Consider the following 19,402-nt stretch of genomic DNA (forward strand, 5'->3'; position numbering starts at 1 on the left):
TTTTTTTTTACTTATATTCCTATGCTGCTTAAGTCTTTTAGGAGTGTTCCAGCTAATTCGATAAGATCATGTATACTTATTTTTTGAAACGGTCAACCATAGTTGATATCAAATGCTACACTGGCCAAATCTACCCGCTTCTAGTGTTATAACTATTAAAAGGTCACCTTCATTGGTCTTTCCTATATTTAAATCTGATATTCCCAAATTGCAACAGGGAAATACTATGTATGCTGAGATTACTACAGCAGAGATAGTATATGAAGAGATGAGAAACAGCTGTTATTGTTTCACACAGTGTGTGTACATATATATATATAATTTGGACGCAAGAAGCAAGTGAATTTGTAGCAACAACGCCCTCGGGGAGAACGAACGCAAGTCTATGACCTCATCACAGGGACAGGAGGCATACATAGGTCATATGTGAGCACTGAGCACCGCTGGTGTCGGATCCTCCTCATGCCTTCCACCACGGGTCCTCGCCGGTCCTGAAGTCGGTCTCCACCCACGGGACGAAGAGGACCTTGCCGTCGTCGACGTCGGCGTGAACCAGGGCCAGGGACTGTTTACAGAAGAGCGAAGAAGCAGATCAGTTGAAAGCGCAACAAAATCAGTTGCAGACTTGCAGTTAGAAGAAATGGGTGCGTTTGTTTTTACCAGAGGCGCCGGTCCACGGACCACCTTGCCCTGGTTGTTGTACTGGGATCCGTGGCAGGGGCAGATGAACTTGTTCTCGGCGCTATTCCACGGCACGACGCAGCCGAGGTGAGTGCACACGGCGTTGATCCCGTAGGTGGCTAGCGTCTTGTCCTGCTCCACCACCAGGTACGTGGGGTCACCCTGCACGCGCGGCGGCGCACACAAACACGGCCGTGAGCATCAACACAACACAGCAGGCATGCCTGCCTGCAGCTGCAGGTGATGACGATGGCGATGGATGACTGACCTTGAGCCCCTGCGCGAGCGTGCGGTCGTTGGGACCGTGCGTCTTGAGCCACTCATCCACCGTGATGTCGTTGCCAAGCTTGTCCTTGGCGTAGGTCCCGCCGCCGCCGCCGCCGGAGCTGCGTGCAAAATCAATGGGCCGGGGTACTATTCGTTAGTTGCTGGCCGGCTAGCCGTAGCTGTTGATGCATGGCAACGCGAGACGATCGACGACTCACCCGGCGGGGACGAAGAAGGCGCCGTAGGGGACGACCATGCCGACGGTGGGCAGCGAGATGGCGCCCAGGAGGAGGAGGTTCATCAGCTTCCGCTTCTCCATGTCGGGGACGCGGTCGGCGGGGATGCTGCTCGCCGCCTGGCACGTGATGCTCTGGGCGCGCTCCCGGCCCATCCCCAGGCCAAGCCCCTTCACTGGCTTGCCCAGCGTAGCGCGGGACCGGCAGAGCTGCCATTGCAGGCGCGGACATCGTATATATATATATATATATATGCAAAGAAACCATATTGTGCGATTCAGATGCAACTTTGGTGGGCAAGATTGAACGCGCTGGTGAAGACTAATAACGCCGTGGACGTACAGAGACTCTGTTTCTCCTCGGCCAAAACTCAAGAGACAAGGGTGAAGGCCAGGGAGGGAGGCGCCCCACGGCAGAAGAAGGAAGAAGATGAGGAAGTTGCTGGCTCACCTGGGTGGGGTTGGCGGCGGTGGAGAGCGCCGCGGAGGTCGCCATGGCTGCAGCAGGTGAGGATTGCTCAGGGTCGGGGCAAGACGGCTGGTGTTCACTCCCTGGCGTCCACAGGCTTGCGGATGAGCCCCCGGGGGCCTAGCTATATCTTTGCCCCGGGTGATTGGTTGATGCACAGCGACCGGCCTGCGAGCACCACATGTTCGAGACGGGCCAGGGGCGCCTGGCTCTGCGCGGAAGCGACGATGGGGCGCTCGTTTGCCCGGTCGCCTATTTGGACTGCCGTCCAGCCGCTCGTTTAGTTCCGCCGAATTGGCGCCGGCAGGAATACCGTAGCGGTACTGTAGATACAGTACCGTTTTGTTTTTATTTGGTAATAATTGTTCAAACGTTGACTAATTAGGCTCAAAACGTTCGTCTCGCAAAGTACAACCAAACTGTGCAATTAGTTTTTGATTTCGTCAACATTTAGTACTCCATGTATATACCGCAAATTTGATGTGACGGGGAATCTTCTTTTTGCATAGTGTAAAATTTGGGATTTCGGTGGAACTAAACAGGCACCAGGTCCACATCGTCCAACCGTCGGATGAGAAACAGCTGGCTGAGAGAGAACGAAGGAGTAAAATTGTATCTGACACGTACAGGGGCCTGCGCGGGGTGAAGGAACTAGGCACTGACTCACTGAGAGCCTGGGCATTGAGAGCCAGAGACGAGAGGGCCATGGCGACGGCTGCCGGTTCGATGGGACCACCGAGCAGCAGCCGGCCTCACCGATCCTGCCCAAGCCCCAGACCCAGCCGCCGCCGCCGCAGTACCAGCAGGCCCTACCGTAGTAGAAGCCGAAACCGGCGGCGGGGCGCATGCTCGGGCGGCCCATGGAGGACCGGCGCACGACCTACACCTTCGGCCACGAGCTGGGGCCGGGCCAGTTCGGGGTCACCTTCCTCGACACGCACCGGGAGACCGGGCAGTGCTTCGCCTGCAAGTCCATCGCCACGTGGAAGCTCGTCCACCGCGACGACATCGAGGACGTGCGCCGGGAGAGCACCACTGCCGCGCTCTTCCGCGAGATCGTCGCCATCGTCGAGAGCTGTCACTCCATGGGGGGTCTTCCACCGGGATCTGAAGCCTGAGAACTTCCTGCTCCTCATTAACAAGGAGGACTCTCCGCTCAAGGCCGCCGACTTTGGCCTCAACGATCACCAAGGTCCGAGCCACTTAGAGCAGAAAAAAAAAAGACGTGACAGCATGGTCCACGCTGATAGATCTAAAACAGGATCATAGTCATAGATTTAGCGTGTCTAAAACATACATCTACTAGTACATGATTAATAGATAGAGTGAGAAAGAGAGGGGTGAAAAGGGTGCAAACTATCAGCCGTCTTTGAGGAAGACGGGCTCGCCATCGCGGTGCTCGGTGAAAATCCGGTGGCGGTGCTGTGTCGAAGGGCGGCGGTGCAGTGACGGCGTTGGTCGGTGGCGGTGCTTCCCGTCACTGGCTACGCACCCTCTCTTAGATCGGATTAGGGTTGTGTCGGTGGACGACTGTAGCTCAGGTGAACCTCGTAATCTGAGCCGTCGACCCCTACCTTTCTTTTATAGCGCAATGTGACGGGGGCCCATCAACCATGTAGGGTTGGACATCCCCGATCAGGGCGCGGATCCAAGGGCCTAATTGACCTGGATAGAGATCAACTAACATTCTCCCCATTGATCTCACCTTATGACTTAAACTTAACTTACTTTATCTTGTTCCCATTCCATCACAGTTCAGTACATAGAGCGTGCCTCATCGTCACGATCAGTTCCCATTAGATTAAACAGCTACAATGCACCTTTCTGTTTTGAAACAGATTCTCTACTAGGCCCTTATTGTTCAGAAATCATAGGTTTTCCCTTAAACCCATGCCGGCTAAGTGTTCTCTGAACACGCTAGGTGGTAAGTCTTTTGTAAGCGAATTCGTGTGGCAGAACCGTATAATCTAATGCCTTTCAGGAGTACTCGCCTTCCGTTAGACACTAAATACCTAAGGGGGGACACTAAATTACACGGTTCCGTCGAGCACACCCCAAGGAAGAACCCAAAAATCCATATTTTTCCATCAGGATCACAAATGAGAGAATAAAGCTTACATCATCATTAACCATTTCTTACATCACTTTCCATGTAATATCATAGTATAATATTTATCATTTATAATAGCGGAATATGAACATGTGATTAGAGTTATGAACAATTTAAGTTAATAGCGGAATATAAACATGTGATCAGAATTACAACAGAAATAAATATCTATTCATGATATGATGAAGCATTGATATATAAACTATGACAACAGATTAATAAACTTCTATTTATAAAATCTTTAGTGAAGGTTATAAATAAAACTATGATCGCACCGTAAAGGAATCCTCTCTGAGCCCACTAGGAGGAATCCACATACAAGAGTCAGCTCTAGCATCCACCTGTCACCTGCAACAGGGGGAAATAAAACCCTAAGTACTCAATTGTTCTCAGTAAGACTTACCCGACAGGAGGAAAGAAAAAGACTCCAAGGATATGTAAGGCTATTTGGCTTGTGGGTTTATTGTATCTGCAGGAAGCATTACTAAGCGTGCGTTCTTATATTCGATTTTTATTAGCAGTCGCATTACTTCATTAACTAACCATTCTATGTAAGCACATATGCTACTTTCAAGCAGGTAGTAAGCAATCAAATTTCTTGTTACCATCTTTCATCTTTCAGGTCTTACTACGGTGCTAGAATTTAGACAAGTCGTACCGAAACGCCGATGATTCGCGAATCAATGCCCCCAGCTGGGTACCACGAAAACACATGCCCCGCTTGTATCCTAGGCACAAGCAGAACCAACCCACTACCCTCCTATCACGGGGTCTAGGTCCCCATCCAAACTAGGACTCCAAGCCCCCGCTCCTGAGTCCCGGACTCAGTGCGGTGCAAGAACCTCCACCCAAAAACCATCCTGACAGTCGGTCCAAAAAAAGCCAAAACCCATGACAAGAGAGTAACAAGTCTTCCCTATACCCATACCCAAGTATGTGCTTAGGATAATAAGTTTATGACTTGCTTAGAGTCTAATGCAACGGCCGGTCCTTAACCGACATAGACAGCGAAAACAGTGTAACCAAGCTATGCCCCGTTGGCCGCAGAACACCACCTCTTACACCCACCAATATCCAAACCATATCCCTGCCCAGTCTCCATTTCTCCTTTCGCCATTTATATATTCCAAGTGATAATAATACAATAATATATTTTCTATCTCTCGCGAGTGATAGGTAATCACTTAACTTCTACCGGAGTCCTGTAGCATAGCAATCTACACGATCCTGTCATACTACTAAGACTCATAGGATAAAGATATATATATGCAAGTGGAATTCATTCAACTCCTTAAAACTTAATGCACAAATATAATTTAAAGTGCAGAAAATTAGGGGTTATGCACCGGGGCTTGCCTGGGTAAGATTTAATCAGAAGTTAGCTTTCCATCATGGCGATACGATCTCCAAAAGTACCATTTCTCCAGCAACTCCCGATGACTCCACGATCCATCGATGTCCCTATTATGATATGCAATGCGATGCAATGCAAAGACGTAATTAATCAGCTGCAACCGTGACTCATAAAATACGATTTACGCCTTTCAAGTTAACGAGCTCGTTCTAACGACTAACATACTAATCTACGTATTAACATCGTCGAGAAAGGTGTCATTTTTCCAACAAATGTTTTAGTTATACAAACCCAAGTTGTTTCGTTATTCCGTTCTATCGATTTAATCTTTATTCAAAATGGGGCATTATTATCTATCTAGTAACTAACTATTCTGGAGCTACAAAAATTACAGTGAGCAGCTAATAATATTAGTAATTTACTGTAAATTTTTTAGAGTCAACACTATCACCGATTTATCACGGAAATTCCTACAAGTTCACATTTTAACAATATTAAACACTTTAAAATAATTAGAGCAACCCTAAAAACATATTGAACCTATGCGAACGAAATACCCTATCAGGTAGATTATGCTTTTAGAAATTTAACGAAACTAGTTTGGCATTTTTGTGATTTTTCTACACTTTATTTTTATTTTTTGAAGAACACTGAATTAACAAAACAAAAATCAACACCAAAAAGAAAAAGGGCCTACACGGCTTGACTCGGCCCGCAGATGCGCGCGTGGCCTACTGGCCAAGCGCGGCCCAGCGGTGCGATAAAGGGCGTGGCGGCCCAGGCGGGGGCGGGGCACGCGCGCGGCCACAAAGGAGGCCGGCGGCCCACGACCAACGAGTCGACCTAGCAACGCTAGAGCAGGCCTGCCAGCAGCCCAGGCGGGGCACGCAGCAAGTGGTCCAACCAGGGGGGCGACACTTATGCGAAGAGGCCCCTGAGCTTTCTTGAAACTATCCCACAGTCCAGCACGTACTATTCGTATGAGTCACATATTTTGCAATAAGAACCCTATATAGCTTCTATTTACCTTCTCACCTTCTCTTCATCTTCAACGAACAGAGGAGGCACGGGACAGGAGTGTTTAGCCAAATCCTAGCCACCTGCGCACCCGCCGGTGGTGGGGAGATGGCGCGGGGCAGCGGCGGACCTGGACGTGCACAGGTGGCCAAGGTTGTCCCCGCCGTGGCCCGTAGAGACACGGCCGTGCGCCACGGTGGCTGCGACGACCGGCGGCTGACGGCATACCGGAGGGTGGCTGTGGCACGACGGCTGGCGAGGGCAGGCCCTTTGGCACTGGGTGGATTAGGCGTGCCCCCAGCTGGGGCGGTGCTTTGGATGTGGAGCCCTGCGATGGCACCAGCAGTAGGCGGCCGGCGTGGACGACAGCGGGGAGCGCCGGTGCGGATGAGCAGCACGCTCGAGGTGCGACTTGGCAGCACTAGGGGCACCGGGGCACGGGGCACGGGAGGAACCATGGGGTGCGAGGAGGAAGAACGAAGAGCCACACGTGGGCTCAGGCGTGCCTATGCGCGTGGTGGCCGAGCAGCGGCGTTGGTGGTCTTGGCCCTAAGCGGGTGTTGTAGGGTAGCGGCATGGCGTGCGCCGACTCATTCGAGGCCAGCAGCGGGAGGCAAGCTGGGGGAAGAGCAGGAGCTAGGGCTACGGTCCAGTGCGGCCTTGGAGCTTGCACACTCGTGCGCATATGCGAAGGCTGGGCGACGGCGACGCTGATGGCGTACGTGGCAAGGATGAGCTATGTTGCTTCCGTGCGTGCTTTGCTCTGGTGGTAATTGCTTTGAGTTGCTTGTCTGGTAGAGGGAAAAGGGGAATAGAGACAAGCAGAGGCAGACAAGGATGAGCAGAGGCCTTGATGGTGCTGTAGAGCAAAGCGATGGAACTAGCAGTTAGACGGTGGCGCTTAGCGGGGATAGCAACAACTGAGGCTTGCACATGCTGCGATGGCGTGCTACCGACAGGGTGCTCCCACTGAGTGCTGCTAGTACTATGAGCTGCTAATGATGCATGCATATTTGCTCTATGCGCTGGTGGCCTCGGCAGCTCGGTGAGTACTTAGGATGAACTGCTGAGAGCGAGTGGGACGAGGTAGTTGAAGCGAGCGGCTGAGATCACTCGCTATAGGTGCTAGTTCACAAACAAAGCGCCAACGACATGTCCTCAATGCGTTCTAGCGAAGTTCGGTCAATTTTAGAGTGATCGTTGTAACCCCCAACGCAACTACGACCTATCCCATGCTCAAGTACTTACCCCGATGCAACCAACTGTGCAAAAGCATAACATTAGTGTTGAGGTATGTTTGTCAAAAATTATACGCCAACGTAGCACTATCTATTATCGTTTCCGACTTAGAAAATTATAACTTTTAGTTTTGAACTAACATCCACTAGCGCTTTTTGCCCAAATTTCTAAAAGGCCTAAACGCTGTCGATTTCCACTAACAAGTATATTATGACCTAGGCCATACTGCATACTAACCCATAGGAGCGAAATACTTAAGCACTATAGAACTATTTTGCTCAACATAATTTGTCAAAATTGACCTTTCGAACATACATCCAATTTCTCGCCGACTCACAAAAAGTTCTAGTTTAAATATCAGACTCGATTTCTAGGCTATCATATATACTATTGAATAACTTTTACTCACCAAAACAAGAGTTGCATTTTCATCTATTAAACTTGCGCTTCAAATTTTATTTAAGTACCAATTACGAGTTATATTTTATTTTTGTTTATAAAAATTGTTTTTTGTGTCAACCAGTAAACTGCTTCTCATATTTTCTTGTTAAGATTTTATTAGCACATTTAAGCAACTACTCACTATATTAATAGATCTATTTCTCTGACCATAATCTCAGTGCTAAGCGAGCTCGTAACACCAGAGGTGTTACCATTCGTGAGCATCTTTTTTGTTCTTATACGTTCAAGACTAATTATATGATCCCGGACTTTATCTTTCACAACATAATACTTTATGTCAACATGTTTGGTAGCACCACTTAACTTATTGTTGTGAGCATAACATACTGCTGGATTATTATCGTAGTATAACTTGAGTGGTTTATGTAGGTCGTCTACCACTTTCAACCTGGACATAAATTTCTTTAGCCAATTCACCTGCCCTGTGGCCTCATAACATGCTACAAACTCGGCATACATTGTGGATGATGTAGTGATGGTTTGCTTTGAGCTTTTCCACGATATAGCTCCTCCTACGAGAGTGAATATGTATCCTGATGTGGACTTTCTTTTATCTCCCGCATAATCAGAATCTGTATACCCCTCTATGTGCAGGGAATTAGATCTTCTATATGTTAGCATGAGACCCTTCATACCCTACAGATAACACAAAACTTTTGTTACTAATTTCTAGTGTTCTATTCCTGGATTACTCTGATATATGCCAAGCAACCCGGTAACAAACGCTAAGTCAGGGCGAGTACACACTTGAGCATATTGTAAACTTTCGACAGCTAAACTATATGGAACCGCTTTCATTTGATCGATCTCATATTGGTTCCTGGGATATTAAAATTCCCCATATCTATCGTCCTTGACTATGGGAGCAGATGATGACTTACAATTTTGCATACTATATTTCTTTAGAACCTTTTCTAAGTATGCCTTTTGTGATAATCCTAAAACCCCATTTTCTCTATCTCGATGAATCTCTATTTCTAGGACGAACGAAGCTTCACCGAGATCTTTCATATCAAACTTTGAGGACAAGAACTTCTTTGTTTCTAGTAGTAGATTAATATCACAGTTAGCGAGCAAGATGTCATCCACATACAAGACTAGAAAAATGTATTTTCCATTCTTGAAATTTGCATAAACACAATTGTCCTCTACATTTTCTTGAAACCCAAACTTTCTTATTGTACTATCAAACTTCAAATACCACTGTCTTGAAGCTTGCTTTAATCCATAAATGGATTTCTTTAGGTGGCATCCCATGCGTTTTTTTTCTTCCACAACAAAACCTTTCGGTTGTGATATGTAAACATTTTCCTCCAGATCCCCATTTAGGAATGTCATCTTTACATCTAACTGATGTAATTCTAAATCGTAATGTGCTACAAGCGCCATTATGATTCTAAAAGAATCCTTATATGAGACTGGAGAAAATGTCTCATTGTAATCTATACCTTCTCTTTGTGTGAAACCTTTCGCCACAAGTCGTGCTTTAAACCTTTCTATATTCCCTTTGGAGTCATGTTTAGTTTTGTAGACCCATTTACAGCCTACTGTCTTGGCTCCTTTAGGAATTGTTTCTAAGTTCCAAACACCGTTGGTTTTCATTGATTTCATTTCATCTTCTATGGCTTCAAGCCACTTGGATGAGTGGGCGCTTCTCATGACTTCTTCAAATGAGGTGGGATCACCCTCCATTTGAAATTCCTCACATTCATAAACTTCATAATAATCAGCAGAACTAATCAGCTGATCTCCTGACTCTTTGAGACCTTCTAGGAGCCTTGTTTAATGACGCTTGTTCTATATGAGGCTATTGTTGCTCTCCCTCTTGGGTGACAACTGGTTCTAGGGGATCCTAAAGGATAGGTTCCTTATGTTCATTCATTGTTGCCACAGGAGAACTAATAACATGTGCTATTACTACAGTGTCTTGCACTATTGGTACAACAACAACAGGTAGAGTGAAGAATGGCTCCTGAACCATAGGAATGGGCACGTATACCCGCTTCTCTTCAAAACTAATTTCTCACGCTACCATGCTCCCCCTTATCATATCATCCTCTAAGAAGACAGCATGCCTTGTTTCTACAAACTTCGTTTATCTGTCAGGACAATAGAAGCGATAACCTTTTGACTTTTCTAGATAGCCAATGAAATGGCAATCGACTGTCTTGGAGTCTAGCTTCCCTCAGCTGGACAACCCCACACATGTAAATAGTTTAGTGAGGGTTCCTTTCCTGTCCACAACTCATACGTTATTTTAGGCACCGACTTACTTGGCACTCAATTAAGTATATGAATGGAGGTTTTTAACGCCTCCATCCATAAACTTATTTGTCGACAGAATATCGTCGGCAGTCCTCCGAGGGGTATCCCACGAAGGTAGATTGATCGGTAGAGGAGCGCGAGATCAAGAACAAGAAGGCAACAGAGACACACGAGTTAGATAGGTTCAGGCCATCAGTATGACGTAATACCCTACTCATGTGGTCTGTTGGTTTGTATTAGCTATCGTATGATATGCCGTGATTTTTGAGGGGGTCCCTGCCCACCTTATATAGTCCAGGAGGTAGGGTTACAAGTCGGTTAGATCTAAGAGATAACCGGAAAGTAATAACTGATTACAGGAATCTTGGGATCATACATATCCTAACAAATCTTGTAATATCTTCATAATATCTTCCCAATGTCTTGCGGAAGGCACCGAGCATAGTCGTGCCTCGCAAGGCTTCTTCTTGTGGGCTGGGCCACCCCTAGGGGCGCAACCCATGTGGTCTGTCGTGGGTATCCAGGGTCGTACACCCCACAGCTAGTCCCCGAGCACCTTGTACCCATTGTGCAATGTCGTCTTAAGCTTGTCCAAGTAGGTGCGAACAACGTCGAGTGGTCAAGCTTATGGTCTCACCACCATGCTGAACTGCCAAGCTATGTGAGTCGTCGCCAATCAGTATGAACCATTGTCGAGCAGCACAATCTGTCGCCGAGTAGGGCGACATGTTGCCGAGCACCGTGAATCATCGCCGAGCAGAGTGACCAAAGTACGGCTTGCCATAAGGGTGTAAGGAGCTCAAGTTTAGAATCAAAAATTTATCCGTAGTGGACCAAGTGTGTCCACTTAGAATCCGAACAAACTTGTTGGAGTCAATCTTCCTCTATAGACGTATAGTCTTTGAGAAAAAACCCCGCACACTCACCGTGAGGTGAAGTGTGCCCACTTAGTCCCCGAGCCTGACAGCAGATGATGTAGTCATGTGGTGCCAGGGTCAGAGAATTGAAGAACAGTAGAAAACCAGCCGAGTAAGAAGTCAGTCCCCGGGCATGTCCCAGAAAAAGACAAAGCACATTCACCGCAAGGTGAAGTGTGCCCAGTTAGTCTCCGAGCTTGATAGTAGGTGATGCAGTCACGTGGTGCCAGGGTCAGAAATAGAAAAACAAATGAAGACCAATCGGAGTAGGATGCTAGTCCCCATGCTGCAGGCGGAGTTATCGGGAAAATCAAATCCTAGAGAAAAAACCATAGAAAAGGTTATACAATGTTAGTTAATTAGCCTTAATAAATGGCGGAGTAGTCGGCAAAATTTCAGCGAGGAGCAACTGATGGTAGCAACAAAAGAGCGACATGGGCTGAGGTTGCGCGAAAATCTTGGTAACGGCCCATTAAGCCGCATCGGAGAATTCGGAGTGGCACAGATCACGAGAACGATTTGCCAAAAACCCTTGAGTCATAAAAGTGGGGAAAGTGCTTTATAACAGTACCGCCCCCCCCCCCCCATTCTCACACCTTTGCCACTTCATCATTTCATCTTCCACCTCAGCCACCACATCTCTAGATTCGTAGCCACATACTTTGCCAACGCCATACCTCATCCAGATCTGAGTGATGGCACCGAAGAGGAGAGTCGTGAACCCAAAGAAAACAAGCCCAAAGAAGGCAGGAAGCGGAGCCAGTCGCGATGAAGAGTGGACGTCGTCGCGCACTGGAGAAGCAAAGCTCGAAAGGATGGTGACGGCGGGCGTGCTTCCTGACCGCGTCACCGCCGGATGGCGTCCAGCTAGTGGTGAGCCCTTTCTAATGCCTTACACCGATGAAGTTGTAGTCTTTGAAGATTATTTCTGGCGTGGATTGGGGTTCCCTGTTCATCCTTTCTTGCAAGATCTATTGGTATTTTGGTCGATTAGTCTGTGCAATCTCCATCCTAACACCATACTGCACATTTCGATCTTTATTCACTTCTATGGGGTGTTTCTTGGGATTCTCCCGCACTTCAACCTGTTTAGACACTTATTCTTGTTAAAGAAGAAAGGCGGCGCCGGCTCCAAGGTGGTCGGCGGGGTATATCTGTAGCTCCGGGATGGAATGGCCAGCGATTATATCAGCGTACCACTGAACACTTCCCTAAAAGGGTGGAATTCCAAGTGGTTCTTGAAACAAAACCACCCAGCCGTCCGCTGTGACGTCCACCATATCCCAGAGAACCAAAGAAGCTGGTCGGAGAGACCAAGAAGTATCAACATAGAGCAAGTGAAGGAACTCCTTGACTTGATTCAAAGTGTGGAGTTGAGAGGTGAACTTGTGGCAACAAGCTTCATAGTGCACCATGTCCAGCCTTGCAAGGAGAGGGCCTACCCTACTTTTGACTACAAGGGCGACGACGATGGAACCCGGGAGAGACCTGAGCGGCTGTCAAGGAAAGAAGTAATAGGCCACGCCATAGAACTATTCACCTCCAGCGCCTCATTTAGCTGGCCGAAAGAAACAAAGGCCTTCAACTGTACAAACCCACCTCCTCAGGTAATCATCTTAACTTGCATTGTTAAACTATCGATTTGTCAAGTAGGGAACTGACTTATGCAAAGATCCATTCATAGGACAGAGCAATATATTTTTCTGATGTGTCGAGAGCTGAATGGCCGGCAGCGGTGGACGTCCGACCAATAGATCACCCTGAAGAAAGTTATGTCGGTATCTCATCAGAATTTAGAGATTCAGATGTTGATCACACAGCGCCCCCCCCCCCATTATCGGAGAAATCTCGGGGGAAACAGGCAGCGGCAGACGAGCTGGCCTGAAAAAAGAGGAAAACGGCGACGGCCGCTCCCCACAAATCAGGCGGCATATCACTAGATGGTGACTAGACCACTCGTCCACGGAGAGCCGTGGTGATGGAGTGGTCTAACGACGACAAAAATACAGTTCCCGTCCCTCAAGCGTGCAAACAACTTCATGCAGCACACGCATGGAGGAGCAACCAAGGGGAAGTGATGAAGTCCCCAAGCAGTAGTCAACAAAAATTCCTGCGGAGCAAGCAACGGGAGTCCCCGAGCATCAGGCGGAGTTAAACCTGGTGGTACAGTTAGAGCAAACACCAGAACAATAGGTGGACTATAGAGGAGGACAGACCACCACTCAAGAATATGGGGGTTGACCCCACGACCGCACCTAGGGTTTCAAACAGACCTCGCTGATTCAAAAAAGCACATCGGCAGACTAAACGGTAAGTATCCTTGCGTTGGTGTTGTTTTGCTACTTGATCATAGCTGTTTGGGCGATCGACCAAATGTTCTGATGCAGCGCAAGGCATATGGAGGATCCAAAATCATCCGCCCATACTGATGAGCAACCTTGAGCTGACCCTGAGGCGAAGGTAACGCCTGTCGCCCCTGTGTCAAGATCCCCTAGTGCTCGGCAGCCGGCGGAAAAATCAACAACCGCTATGGGTGGAGCTGGAGACGGCGAGGGGCCGGCGTCAGCAGAGGCTGGCTTAGCGACAATGCCCGAAGCAACGACGAGTAGTGCCAGACCCTTGAGAGCTGAAACTGGAGTTGCCAGCGAACCAACAGAAACTAGGTCGGCGAGACCAGGGGTGGCCAAAGAGCTAACGGTGCCCCTTGAGGGGTCACAGGTCATGCTTAGACCCACTGTCCAGCCACAGAGCCCCCCTACGGCGACCCCTACTACCGCGGAAGAGGAGGACAAGGTGGAGGAGATCGTTCGTGATGAGCCTTGAACCTAATCCGTCCTAATCCTTCGCAAGCGCGGTGACGAAGTGGTAGTTGTTGAGGAAGAGGACACCCCTAGAGAATGAGGAGGCTGAAATCCGCCCTCGGCGGAGTAGTAAAACAAATCGAGGTTAATACTGAATCCCGAATATTCTTCGTTGATATTGGTGATGTCCTTCTGTCATTGTCATTGTTCATTTCCAGGGGATAACTCGCACTGCCGAGCACTGTTACCAGCTGATTAAGAGGATGGAGCCCCTCACCGAGGAGAACAAAAAACTCAAGGAGGCGATGAACTGTTCAGAAAAGAACATTCAAAGGGCCCAGCACGAGCGAGACCTTGCTGAGTCCAACGCGTGGGACCTAGAATACCAGAAGGGGGTCCTATCTGAGCACCTAGCGACTGCGAAAGAACAACTTCGAAGCAAGTTCGAGCAGCTGACCACTGCCTCTACACAACTTAAAGATGCTTCCGAGCAGTTGGAAAAGCTGCAGAAAATTCCTGAGGAGAAGAAAGGTACGCATGATCCACAAAAAAGCCTCGCATAGCTGGATACGATTACTTTTGGTGATGAATGATGTACTTGTAGAACAAGACGCGGTGCTGAGCCAATTGCGCCAGACCCTCAAGCAACTTCAAGAGGAGAAAATGAAGGAGACAGGGCGAGCGAGCAAACTAACTGAGGAGCTTAACGGTAAGTACCCCCTAGTTGGGTTTTCTGCTGTAGCGATTGTCTTGCCTGATGGAACTTCAAAATGCATGCAGACTATCGTCAGAGGGTCAAGGCACAGTTCGATGTGCTAGAGCAAGAAGCCCGGTCCTAGAGGAACAAATTTGATGTCGTAGTTGCTGGAATCAACCCAGTGCTCAACTGTGTCGACCCAGAAACTGCTCCTCAGCCCGATGGTAGGCCGCCATGTTCGGACATCATCATCGAAAGATGCAAGACGGCGTGGGAAAGCTTCAAAAGCTTCAACCATGAAGCCGTTATTACCACCGCTACCCACACCCTTGCTATTGTTCGGTCCCACTATCCAGCCACTGACCTTGAGGCAATAGGGGGCGGGTACGCCGAGGGGCTGAGCGAAGCGGAGACCCAGCGGCTAGAGGATGAGGTGGAAGATGCGGTGAAAAAGTTGGCCGGCGATATAGACCTGTTCGAAGAGACTAACGGCAGTGGCGAAGCACAATGATCTCCTTGGTAGATATCATCTGTAATTTCTGGACAGTATAGTTAGAATGCGCGAAAGCATGGAAAATACTTATACATATGATAACTATTATAAAGTGCATGTGTATGCAGTCAGATTGTATTTCGGCGAAAAAATCTTCGTAATTACGACCGTAAGGTATTTATACGGAGTGTAAGTAGAGTCCGAGCAGTTAGTCCGCTATTGACCCCCATGGCCTCAGCTAGCCCATAGTCCATGACGTCGAGCGCGGAGCCCGTGCACGTGTAGGAAGAATAGGCGTGACCAAGGAACCGTAGTCGACCACCCATAACGCAGAGCGCGGAGCCCATAGCACATGTAGGGAGAGATCAGAGACTGGGTCTTCTCCATAGAAAGAAAAAAATGCGAAACATGTACTGCTCGGTGGTTATCGAAATAACTTGGAGATATAGGTCGTATAGGCGGAGTACAAGCAAGTAGTCCTATATTGAACTCTCGGCCATGGCTGACCCATAGTCCTTAACGTCGAGCATGGAGCCCGTAGACATGTAGGAAAAATAGGTGTGACCAAGGGACCGCATCCGACCACCCATAACGCAGAGCGCGGAGCCCGTAGCACGTGTAGGGAAAAATCGGAGACTGGGTCATCTCCGAAGAGATCAAAAAAAAAGAAAGCAAGTTGTTCTTCGATCAAAAAATGTTTGGTGATTTAGGGAAATCGTGCTTGGCGATTTGGAGAAATCATGTTCGGCGATTTGGAGAAATCGTGTTCGGCAATTTGGAGGAAACGTGTTCGGCGATTTGGAGAAAACGTGTTCGGTGATTTGGAGAAAACGTGTTCGGCGATTTGGAGAAAACGTGTTCGGCGCAGTTACGTCGATTACGTACTGGAGTTCGTTATGAAGTAGCATATAGCTCGGCGACCACAAGTGGTTGTTAATCCACAATAGAGACAAAATGGAGACAAGTTATGGAGACCAAAAAACATTACTGAATATAAATTTGTAGAGTATATATCTGTAGTGTTTTAAGGATAGAAACGTATAAGGTGTTCGATGTGCCACAAGTTAGGAACATTGACTCCTTCTAAGTCACTTAGGCGATAAGAACCTGGTCGAGTAACCTCCTTGACAACATAAGGCCCTTCCCAAGGGGAAGAGAGCTTGTGCAAACCTTCAGTCCTTTGTTTCCTGTAGAGAACGAGGTCACCGACAGAAAATGAACGACCATTGATGTTTCGGTTGTAGTACCTTCGCAAGCCTTCTAGATATTTAGCTGTACGGACACAGGTGATTAGGCGCTCTTCTTCGACTCTATCGATGTCCTCCGACCGAACAGCCTCGGCCTGCTCTTCATCATAGTTTTCCAATCTAGGTGCTCGGAAAGTAACGTCCGCTGGTAGTATGGCTTCTGAGCCATAGACCAGAAAGTATGGAGTTATGCCAGTGCTGCGACTAGCTTGAGTGCATAGTCCCTAGACTATAGCTAGAAGCTCCTTGAGCCATCTGCCCAGGTGCTTTTCTTCTTTCTGATACAATCGCTTTTTTAGGGCATCAAGGATCATGCCGTTCGCCCGTTCGACCTGACCGTTGGCTCTTGGATGGGCAACGAAAACATGTTTGATAGAGATGTAACGGTCTTCGCAGAAATCCCAAAAATGATGACTAGTAAATGTAGTTCCGAGATCGGTGATGATGCTGTTTGGTAGACCAAATCTATGGATGATATCTTCAAAGAGCTCAACTGCCTTCTTTGCAGTAGCCGAGGCGAGCGGTTTATATTCAATCCACTTGGAGAACTTGTCAATGGCGACATATACGTATCGAAAACCACCTGGTGTTGGCTTAAAAGGCCCGATCATGTCTAGTCCCCAGCATGCAAAGGGCCAGGAAGCTTGGATGGTTTGCAGCTCTTGCGCCGGCACATGTATTTGCTTAGCGAAGAATTGGCATCCTTCACAACGTCGGACGAGATCTTCTACATCAGTGATGGCTATGGGCCAATAAAAACTAGCTCAAAAAAACTTGCTGACCAATGTTCTTGAGGCCACAGGAACCAGAGTGAATTTCAAGAAGCAGCTTCACTCCCTCCTCTTGGGTGATGCATTTCTGTAGTATCCCTTCCTTGGCACTTTTCCTCATCAAGCTATCATCCACCAACATGTAAAGCTTGCTCCGATGAACTAGGCGTTCAGTTTTAGTCTTGTTTGCGGGTACCTCAGCGCTGGTGAGGTACTTGATGAATTGCTCCCTCCAATCGGTGACCGGCGAAGATACCGCAAGTACCAACTGCTCGGTAGGGGGAACTTCTTCAACTTCCTTATCTTCTTTGATGGATGGCACCAGGAGATCTTGAACAAAAACCCCCAGTGGGATCACAGCGTAGGAAGAACTGAGCTTGGATAGTTGGTCGGCGAGTTGATTTTGGTCACGTACCACATGGTGATACACGATGCCATAGAATTTTCCTTCAAGCTTTCTGATTTCAGTGCAGTAAGCATCCATCTTCTCGCTGGAACAGGACCAGTCTTTGTTGAGCTGGTTGATAACCAGTGTGGAGTCCCTGTACACCATGAGGCATTTGACAACGAGCATGATGGCTATACGAAGACCATGGAGACATGCTTTGTATTCCGCGGCGTTGTTGGAGGCTGGGAAGTGTATCCGAAGAACATAATGTAGCTTATCCTTGGTTGGCGTAATGAATAGAATGCATGCACCAGCACCGTTGATGTTAAGGGCGCCATCAAAGTACATCACCCAATGTTTGGGGCAAGCAGCGGTGATGGGTTCTTGGATCTCGGTCCATTCAACGATGAAGTCAGTGAGCGCCTGTGACTTAATGGTAGGTCTGCTTCTAAATTCAATGGAATAGGTGCCAAGCTCAACAACCCATTTAATGATGCTGCCATTGGCTTCTTTGTTGCAAAGAATGTCCCCCAAGGGGAACTCAGTGACCACGGTGATCTTGTAGTATTCGAAGTAGTGCCGGAGCTTGCGCGACGTAGTCAGAATTGCATATAACAGCTTTTGTACCTGAGGATAATGAGTTCTTGGCTCATTAAGTACTTCACTGATATAGTAGATCAGACGTTGCACCTTGTAAGCATGCTCGACTTCCTCGCGTTCGACGATGATAGCTGTGCTCATGATGCAAGAAGTGGCGGCGATGTATACGAGCAGAATCTCATCTGGCCTTGGCGCTATCATGATCGGCGGCTTTGTCAAGAACAACTTGAGCTGCTTGAAAGCTGAGTCTGCCTCCTCTGACTAGGAAAAGTGCTCGGGGGCCTTGAGGAGCTTGAAGAAAGGTAGCCCTTTTTCACTGAGGCATGATATGAAGCGGCTTAAAGCAGCCATACAACATGTAAGCTTTTGTATATCCTTGACACATGTTGGCCGTTTCATATTGGTGATGGCGGAGACCTTGTCCGAATTAGGCTCAATGCCTCGAGCACTAATGATGTAGCCCAGCAGTATACTGGATGGAACTCCAAAGATGCACTTTGAAGGGTTCAGCTTCCATCGGTACTTGTTCAAATTGGCAAAGGTTTCTTCGAGGTCGGCGATAAGGTTGTCGGCTGTCTTGGTTTTGACAACCACGTCATCGATGTAGGCTTCGATGTTGCGGCCGATCTGCTAGTCGAGGCACATCTGAACGGCCCTTTGATAGGTAGCCCCGATGTTCTTGAGTCCGAAGGACATAGTTTTATAGCAGTATGCACCGAAAGGTGTAATGAACGACGTTTTTATCTGGCCTTCTTCCTTGAGGGAGATCTGATGATAGCTGGAGTAACAATCAATGAAAGAGAGTAGTTCGCAGCCGGCGGTAGAGTCTACAACCTCGTCTGTCCGAGGCAAGCCAAAGGGGTCTTTAGGGTAGTGTTTGTTAAGATTAGTATAATCAATGCACATTCTCCATTCTTTATTCTTTTTTCGAACGAGAACAGGATTTGCTAACCAATCTGGATGATACACTTCTTTAATAAACCCGATAGCTAAGAGCCATTTTATTTCTACCATAATAGCCTCCTTCTTGTCTGGCGTGAATCGGTAGAGTTTCTGCTTGATTGGTTTGGCGGTCGACGAGACATTCAAGGAGTGCTCGATCTTCTCCCGTGGTACCCTCGGCATGTCTACAGGTTTCCAAGCAAACACATTGGCGTTGGCACGTAGGAAGGAGACAAGCACGCCTTCCTATTTGGGGTCAAGGTGAGCCCCAATCTTCATGGTCTTGGAGGCGTCATTGAGGCCGAGGCTGACCTCCTTGATTTCCTTGGATTTGGCTAAGGCACGGGGAAGCTCTAGCTCTGAAATCTCCATGTCATCGGCGAGTACTATCTTGGCTTCAGCGACCATGCTAGCCATCTAGATGGAGAGGTTGGTGGCTTTGTCGAGA

At 48.0% G+C, this 19,402-nt stretch overlaps 2 protein-coding genes across 2 annotated transcripts; both read right to left on the reverse strand.

Moving 5' to 3' along the window:
* Positions 1-261: 261 nt before the first annotated feature.
* LOC136512744 (cytochrome b6-f complex iron-sulfur subunit, chloroplastic-like) lies at positions 262-1,795 on the reverse strand. Its single transcript, XM_066506741.1, has 5 exons — positions 1,635-1,795; positions 1,167-1,393; positions 950-1,067; positions 661-843; positions 262-565 (listed from the first exon to the last, which is right to left on the reverse strand). The coding sequence occupies exons 1-5, from the start codon at positions 1,677-1,679 to the stop codon at positions 461-463; spliced, it is 678 nt and encodes a 225-aa protein (XP_066362838.1). The 5' UTR covers positions 1,680-1,795; the 3' UTR covers positions 262-460.
* Positions 1,796-17,013: 15,218 nt separating this feature from the next.
* LOC136510900 (uncharacterized) lies at positions 17,014-17,577 on the reverse strand. Its single transcript, XM_066505195.1, has one exon. It carries the CDS (start codon positions 17,575-17,577, stop codon positions 17,014-17,016), a length of 564 nt encoding a protein of 187 aa, XP_066361292.1.
* Positions 17,578-19,402: the final 1,825 nt, after the last annotated feature.

This window comes from Miscanthus floridulus, chromosome 16 (assembly GCF_019320115.1).
Source record: "Miscanthus floridulus cultivar M001 chromosome 16, ASM1932011v1, whole genome shotgun sequence".
Classification (NCBI taxonomy): domain Eukaryota; kingdom Viridiplantae; phylum Streptophyta; class Magnoliopsida; order Poales; family Poaceae; genus Miscanthus; species Miscanthus floridulus.

Bases quoted from the DNA above. Each gene is read 5' to 3' on its own strand.
- LOC136512744 (XM_066506741.1), bottom strand. From the start codon at position 1,679: ATGGCGACCTCCGCGGCGCTCTCCACCGCCGCCAACCCCACCCAG. The intron at 1,068-1,166 runs GTGAGTCGTCGA...TTTTGCACGCAG, and splicing joins GCCTTCTTCGTCCCCGCCGG to CTCCGGCGGCGGCGGCGGCG. The intron at 566-660 runs GTAAAAACAAAC...TTCTGTAAACAG, and splicing joins TCCGTGGACCGGCGCCTCTG to TCCCTGGCCCTGGTTCACGC.
- LOC136510900 (XM_066505195.1), bottom strand. From the start codon at position 17,577: ATGGTGTACAGGGACTCCACACTGGTTATCAACCAGCTCAACAAAGAC.